Source organism: Vanacampus margaritifer, chromosome 2 (assembly GCF_051991255.1).
Source record: "Vanacampus margaritifer isolate UIUO_Vmar chromosome 2, RoL_Vmar_1.0, whole genome shotgun sequence".
Taxonomy (NCBI): domain Eukaryota; kingdom Metazoa; phylum Chordata; class Actinopteri; order Syngnathiformes; family Syngnathidae; genus Vanacampus; species Vanacampus margaritifer.
The window spans coordinates 1,061,986-1,070,520 of record NC_135433.1 but is presented as its reverse complement, the minus strand read 5'-3'; the positions used below and the strand labels follow the sequence as shown (position 1 = coordinate 1,070,520).

The window sequence follows — 8,535 nt, the reverse complement described above, 5'->3', positions numbered from 1 at the left end:
TTTAGCAACAGCCAATAGAAAAACATCTTCAGATGACGTCGCAGCAAGGCGACAATTTTGAGTGCTTGACTTTTGGCTGCTTTTTCATTGAACTCTGCTGAAATGCAACGCTAGGTAAGAAATGTCTTGCTTTTTTTGTTTTACTTTGTTGTTTGTTAAAAACTGCGCACAAATAATACACACAAAAAAATTAATATTGAAACTGACTAAAACTAAGCATTTCTTTTTTAACTAAAACTAATCAAAACCACCCTGAAAACTAATTAAAACTAACTACATTTAAAAAGCAAAACGAAATCAAAACTAACTAAAAGGAAAATTCCCAAATTCTAATAAGCTGCTTTTGATGCACCGCTACTGTAACTTTTGCCTGGAAACTGCGTGCTCATAACGTTTGCTTAGTCCGACTCCAGGTGGCGCTAGACTCCAAATTAGAATGAATAATGGAGTTAACTTTCTGAACACTCAAAACGGGGCTTGACTCACTTACTTTGCGAATTGAAAGACCTTTTTTCACCATCCCGACTTGTATTCAGTTTTCCTTTTAGTGTTTAAACCATGATTTTGAAGACGTGTGTTGCTAACGGTCGTTAAGAGCGAAACCCGGAAAACGACGGAGGTTCCTTTCAAAGTTAAAGCATGGTTGGAGCGCAGTAGTTGTCGCTAACATTTCAGTTGTTTTGACAGACAAAACACCGGAAGTGGCTGTCTCGCATATCGGCCAACTTGTCGCCTCGGACGAGGAACAAATCCGCGCCGACGGACGGGCGACGAGGTTCCGACTCGGCTTGTTTCCCCCCTTGGATCTTTTTCGAGAGGATTTGACGAAGGGAGGAAACGCCAAAAGGAAGACGCGCGAAATCAAGGCGATTGAAGGCGCCCGACGACGGCGCAATGGCGGACAGGGACCCGCTGGTGCCGATACCCGCGGAGGTTCGGGCCAAACTGGCCGAGCTGGACTTGGAGTTATCCGAAGGTGAGTGGCAACGCTTGCTGGTTCCGCTCGGCCTTGCGGCTGGGCTGGGTCGGGCTGGGCTGGGCCGGGTTCGGCTCTGTGGTTTGCTGTCGGACGGGCTGGTTCGGAGTTGAAGCAGGAAAAGTGCAAGTTGTGCTGTGGCTTTTTCTTGGATGAAGTCATGAAGATGTTCTCGCGCGGGCAACGCAGCAACGCAGCAACGTCACTGTCAGGACAGCAGACAACTTTTAGGTCCTCTTCAAAGACGCTTTCTAGTTTTGAGTGGTTCACTTTTACATTTTTTGGGGGTTTGTTTGTTTTTTGCTACATCGTACAGAAGCGTATTGCATTCACTTGGGGAAAAAAAAGACTCCTGTTTTCTGACAGATTTTTTGGGGAGAGCTTTTTTTTTTTTTTTAAATAATATATTTGGTTTAATTTTCTGTTTCTCTGAATATTTTTTTTACAGTCATAAAAAAAAATTATAAAAAAAAAAAACAGGAAAAAAAAATTCGGGAAAACAAAGCTGGTGCTTCTGTTTTTGGGAGTATATTTTTTTGACCTCTGAACTCCAAGTGACTTGTTGCAGACTTGCTAATAGCAGTTTAAAAAAAAATAGAATTCTTTTTTTATAAAACGTTTTTTATAAAATGTTTTTTTTATAAAACATGGAAAAATTACTCAGAAAATTAAAAAAAAAATACTCAAAAAAACAAAGCTTCCCCAAAAATGAGTCAGAAAAACGGAATTTTCATTTTTTTTCCCAAGTGAATGCAATACGCTTCCGTAGCGTTGAATTTCATATGTGAAGTCAACATTTTTGGACTGGCGAGTACGTTCCAACGTACTTGAAATGCCACAGAGTATCACTTACGCCTGCGCGAGTGAAAAAAAGGTACGGTTTCTGTCTCCAATGTCCAACATGAGACGCTAATGCCACCTAGTGGCAGAAAATGACCTCAACGTAAATCAATCACTCATTCTTTTACACTCCTTTTAACTGTTTAGTGTATATTTTGAACACCAAATAACTTTATGAATGACTTACTATAAAGTATCAAACTAGGTCTGGGCAATGAATCAATCAAATTGATATGATTAATCGTCATTTTAAAAATGTGCTAAATCGTGAAATGATGATTATTATTATTAAGAGTTGTTGTGTTACGAACTTACATCCAGATATTATATGAATGCTAATTGTTTTGTGTTGGATGAGGGAGACACTTTGAGTGAGCTGACCTTCGTGATGGTTTTCATGCTGTATGTAATCATAACAATACTAACGTTTTTTTTTGGACAACTTTCTATCAGGGCTAGTCATGCGATAAGGCCAAAAAATACAATCTCCCAATTTTTTTCGGTCCTTCAGGACAATTTTGATTTTAATTGAAGCAATAAACCCAACAAATATTTATTTAAAGGTTTGGTTTATTCAAAAATGAATCCTGTGCAAAATGTATGCTGATTTTAAATAAGTTAACGTAAACTAGTGCCGTCACTATCGGATATTTTTTTGAATCGATTAATCTGTCGATTAGTCAATCGATTAATCGGATTCATTTAAATTTTTCATTCAAATGTATTACAAAAGCTTTTTTCCCCCCCGATTACTGTTCATTAACCGGTGATTGTTTTTTGTTTTTTTTGTACTTTGTATTCGTATAGTGATTAAAAAAAAAAAGTAAAGGTAAAAACAGGTGTTTGCAAATGTCTAATTTTGATTAACCACAGAAGATAATCAGTCTTCTTTCATGAATGACTACACAAATCAGTGTACAATTACTGTTGATATGCTGAAAATGTGAAGTTTTGGACAATGTTAAATAAAATAAAATAACGATTACTCGATTATTAAAGTAGTTGTCGATTAATTTGATAATCGATTAATTTTGACAGCTGTAACGTAAACGTAACATTCACAACTTGTACAAATTTTACAAATATTTATTAGTGTATATATATATTTTAATGTTTACTATTATTATTACAATATTATATTTAATCTATATTTTAATTTACATATAATTTTAGGTCAATGTATCATATTTATATGCACCTTGATTTCGCTATTTAGCAAATTTTCAACGATTTAATAAAAAAAAAAGATGATTAATGGAATGAATTTGATTTATTACTCTCTGTATAGTGGACTTGATTAATCTATTGATTATCCAATTGATTAATCAACTAATCGGATTCATTTTAATTTTACATTAAAGTTTATTACAAAAGCATTTTTTTGCCCTGATTACTGTTTATTAACCAGTGATTGGTGTTTATTTTGTACTCCATATTCATAAAGTGATAAAAAAAAAAAGGTACAAGTAAAAACAGATGTTTGCAAATATCATATTTTGATTAAACACAGAAGATAATCGCTTTTCTTTCATGAAGGACGACAAAAAATCAGGAAACAATTACTGTTGATATGCTGAAATCAGAGAATTTGGACAATTTTCAATTTAAAAAATGGCTCCAAACGATTACTCGATTATGAAAATAGTTGCCAATTGATTTGATAATTGATTACTTGTCGATTAATTGTGACAGCTCTGCTTGGCTCGGCTCCTAAAATGCCTGCTAGAAATCCCGTCGTCGCGATTCGTGAGCCATTCACTCATTCCCGACTTCTCAAATCCAACAAAAGTATTTTTAGTCGATCTGAACGGACCAAACTCGGCTAAAAGTCTCAAAAAGTCTGAAAAGAAACGAGGCCTTTTTTCTTCAAGCTGTTTAATGTTTACCTCCAAACTAAACATAAAACAAACAGAGCTTCACCTTGCGTGCCGCACCCAAACTGCCTGAATTTCCTGCCAGCTTCATGCTAATGCTAGTTAGCATCTGTGTGGCGACACTTGAACCCGCTGCGCGACACAATGAACACTGACGCTTGAGGCAGGCAGACGGCAGAGCGACACGCACAGACACGTTTTCTTTGTCATCGGCGTAGAAGCGCTCACGTTGGCGCTCAAAGCGGACATTTAATTGGACGCCAGACATGGCCGCTATTAAGCCGCCTGCTATGGTCGCGCGCACTTTGACCTCATTCTGATGTTGACACGTGTTCGCGGAAGACGTCTTCGTCTTGGCTTTTTCTTCTCATGCTTTTCATCGTCTTCATAATAACGCACGCACGCACGCACGCACACGCACTCACGCACACACACACGCACACACACACGCACACACTCCTCCCGCAGTGCTTCCCACCTGCTCCAAAGATGACATCACCTCCTGGACAAAAAAAAAAAAAAGTGTCCGTTTTCTTTCACACACTTCTGATTAGTTGCGTGTGTGCGTGTGTGTGTGTGTGTGTGTGTGTGTGTGTGTGTTTGACTTTGTGTCTTTGTGTGTGTTGGGGCTGTGCAATTAATTGAAATTCAATTACAATTCCACTCCACAATTACAAAATCAGCATAATCGCCCAAAAAAATTAATTATTAATACTAATTTTGAGTTGCTTAAATGTATACATTAGCCTCTTTTTTAAACATTTAAAAATATTAAAATAACAAATTTAATGAAATTTTGTTTCATCCAAAAGGAACTTACACAATTAAAGTGTTTCAAAGAATTGTAAATGTCTTAATAATTTTAAACATTTAATGTTCTGGTTTTGTACCCCAAAAATAAATGATCGTCCTAATCGTGTTACCAAAATCATCCAAATGAATATTTTCTTGATAATTGAGCATCCCGCGTGTGTGCGTTGGCGTTTGTCTGCATCTGTTTGTGTGTTCGGGCTGTGCAATTCATTGAAATTCAATTACAATTTCAATGATTACATTTTATTTTTATGAAAAAAATATTAATGCTATTTTTGAGTTGTTTAAATTGATAATTTTTTAGATAACTAATTTAATCAAATTCAGTTTCCTCCAAAAGGAACTTGCATAATGATCGCATAATTGTATTTGTTGAAAAAAAAAATTACGTTGAAAGATTTTTTTTTGTACCCCAAAAATAATCGTGATTTCAATCATGAACAAAATAATGGTGATGAATATAGCGAGCACGTTAGCTTAGCGGCCGGTTAGCATCACGAACTCACGTCAACGAGATGGCGGCTTACCGGTCACGGTCAAATAGCCGCCGCCGATTGTTGATCCTGGCGGAGTGCGTCGAGTCAAGAGTGCTGAAAAGTCATCAACTTTTGAGTTCCCGCCAAACAGCAGCAGTATTTGTATTCATGTATTTAAATATATTTATTATTATTTTATATATATATAAATATATATATATATATATATATATATATATATATATATATATATATATATATATATATGGGGTTGTCAATCGCAACCTGGCGACCAATCAGCAGTCTGTCTAAATTTGGCATGTGATATAATATATAATTGTATTATTATTGTTATATATTATATATATTTTATTACATATACATATTTTATTATATATAAATATATTTTATTATATATATATATATATATATTTTTTTTTTTTAAATTATATATAATTTCCCCAGTTCCTTCCCAATTTCCTGCTCCCATGATGCTTTGCAGGACATGTGGTGTTTCTTTTTGTTTAGTTTCTGATGTCAAGCGAGCAACACACCAAATAGTTGCTGCCAACCCGGACACAAATACATTTATTGTTGCCGTGCGTGCGTGCGAGATTCCCCGAGAGAAGCGGCGGGATTTCGGTTTCAGATTTCAGTGTTTGCATCTTCATCATCTTCATCATCGTCTCATGTCTGTCTGGTGTCGCTTCTCCACGCATGGGATGCGAAAATGCAAATTGCTGCCATTTCTCACCAAAACGGGTTTTCCTTTCTTTTTCTTTCTTTCTTTTCCTTTCTTGCCGCTTGCTTTTAAGCTTCTCAAACTTTCTCACCAAGGATTTCCATTTCACAGCATTTTTTTTATTTATTTAAAAAAAGTCCCATCCCTACTTAGTCACATCTTTTTTGGAGCAAATTTCACACATCTTTGTGTTTTATTTTAGCCAATCTAATCATGACTTCACTCTTTTGCTCCCAAAAACGTATAAATACGTTCTATTTGAAAGGGTTACAGTGTCCTAAAGTAGTAGAGGTGGCTTAAAGCAATGGTAGTTATTACAAAAAACGGCCAGCAGGTGGCAGCAGAGTATAAGAGCTCAACACGGGCCATGTTGCAAAAAGCTCTTTTCCCACCGTTTTCAACACGTTTGTGAAGAATGATGCAAAAATTGCTGCAAAACGGAAACGGATACAAATCTAATTTTTTCCTGACGAAAGAAGACACTCAAACTTTTCTTTCCATGTTTTTATAGCAATCAAACACAATATTCTGCGGACCTTGCCATATCGGTCCAAATCCAGTCAAACAGCCGGGAGCAAAGGGGGTTGCTTCAGTGGGAATGGCTGCCAGTCATTGAGTTAATCACATCCAAAAAGTTACGTAATAACCTGACCAATAAATGGTAATCAATTGATCGGATCGCCAAAATGAAAACATCCAAATTAAGGCGATCATGTTAAAGCGACAATTATTGATCGTTTTCTCAATGTTTGATCTTCTCCAACGTCAATTTCAGCCAAAATCCTCTCATTGCGTTCGTTTTGGCTCGTCGCGCTCAAACGGCGTTTGCGGTATTTTGGAAGGCTCCAACATTGCGTGTGTGTTTGGTTTCCTGACTTTTCTGTGCCCTGATGGTTTCAACACAGTGATGGCAGTTTGGACAAAAGTATTGGGACACACAGGAAGTGAAAAGATAAAGAAAATGCAGTTTGGCACAAAAGTATTGGGACACAGGAAGTGAAAGAGTGAAAAAGGGATCAAAGTATTGGGGTCAATAAAGGAAACAGTCAAAGTATTGGAAGCAAATAAGTGGAAAAAATGTCATTTGTTAGCTTTTCCTGCTAAACACACACACCTGTTTCAATCCCGATTGTTGTGAGGTTCGTAGGAGGATTATGAATGTGGCGAAGGACACTCAGACAGCGGATAGACGTGACTTTTGAAGACTTTTTCAAAATGGCGTACTCATCAACGTCTTGACATTTTGAGAAGAAGCTCTCGTACTCTCACTGGGTTGCCTTGAACATTTGAGGAAGTAAAGGTTCTTCTCGTTACTTTCCCCAGGAGTAATGACTGAGTCATCAGATTGACTTTTTTCAAAGGCAACAGCGGTGGGCGGGGCTTAGTCGGGGACTCGTTGACCCAGTTGCTTCGCCGTTCCGCTTTGGAGTCCGTCCAGCAGATTTAACGTCCTCAAGTGAAACAATCCCCGGCTCGCGCTGACGGGAAGAAGCGCACGACGTGACCGCCTGCTGCGACAGAACCAAAACCGCAACATGCCACTTTCAACTGGATCCCCAAAAAAATAAAAAAATAAAAAGGAAGAGAAAGACTGGCATCGTTTTCAACTTCCAAACTTCTCCAGAGGTGCAAATCCAGGTCCAGAAAGTAAAAACCCTGCCACAGTTTGGCTTTAGCCCCTCGTGCTAGCTCGCTAGCTCCCTAGCAGGTAGACTAGCACCCGGGGAGCTAGCTAGGAGGCTAGCTAGCTAGCTAGCACGAGGGGCTAAAGCCAAACTGTGGCAGGGTTTTTACTTTCAGGTGCTAGCTCGCTAGCTAGCGCCCATGGTGCTTGTTTACCAGCTAGGGAGCTAGCTTGCTAGCTAGCATCAGAGGCTAAAGGCAAAATGTGGCAGGGTTTTTACATTCAGGAGGTAGCTAGCTAGCTCGCTAGCATCAGAGGCTAAAGCCAAACTGTGGCAGGCTTTTTACGTTTAGGTGCTAGCTAGCTATTTCACTAGCTAGCTCCCATGGTGCTCGTTTACCTGCAAAGGAGCTAGCTAGCATCAGGGGCTAAAGCCAAACTGTGGCAGGCTTTTGACTTTCTGGACCGGCATTTGCCACCTCTGAAGTTCTCAAATGGACTCATTGCCCTGATGATGATGATGATGATGATGATGATGATGATGATGATGACGACGCGAGTAAACGAGCGCGGATGCTCGGCAAGCAGCCGTTGCCGCGGGCGAGCAGCGAGCGAGACACCGCGCGAGACGCCCGCGTGACTCCCGCCATCAATGCGCTCTTTGTTGACAATTTGCGACGCCTCATCATATTTTCTTCGTATTTACCAGCAAAACCTTCCTCACTCTTTGCTCAAAGGCAAGCACAAAGAAAGCCACGAGGTGCGCGAGAAAAAACGGAAGGTTCGGAGCCAAATGTCGATTTTGAGATTTCTCCACAAAAAGCCTTCTTCGGGTTTTGATCGTCATTTCTCAGCAGCACAAAATATTTGAAAAAATGGTTTGAAAAGAAGCAATTATTGGAACAAGTGCGTCTTTAGCCGACATGTTTTTAGCTGACTTGAGCTTCGTCTCGGAAACCTTTTTGGCCAAATTCCGAGAAAAAAAAACTCACAAGTTTGCCACTTTAAAAACTTAAAAACAAATTTATTAAGTGGCAAATTTGCAACTTTATAAAGTTTTTGTCAATGTTGAATTTTTTTAATTTATCTTGCCGATGAACATTCATTCATTCTTTTTTTTCATTCGCATCCCAAAAGTCCAAATCCAGCGTCATGTGTCCGATCAGCACAAAAGTGAGTAGAAGGACGCA

At 38.5% G+C, this 8,535-nt stretch overlaps 1 protein-coding gene across 1 annotated transcript in view; it reads left to right on the top strand.

Annotated features, from left to right (window-relative positions):
• The first annotated feature begins 707 nt into the window (after positions 1-707).
• LOC144043022 (disco-interacting protein 2 homolog C-like) overlaps positions 708-8,535 on the top strand; it is a 61,428-nt gene continuing 53,600 nt past the window's right edge. Inside the window, exon 1 of the mRNA XM_077556208.1 lies at positions 708-976. Within this exon, the coding sequence (XP_077412334.1) occupies positions 895-976 (82 nt within the window). The 5' untranslated portion in view covers positions 708-894. The remainder of the gene's footprint in view (positions 977-8,535) is intronic.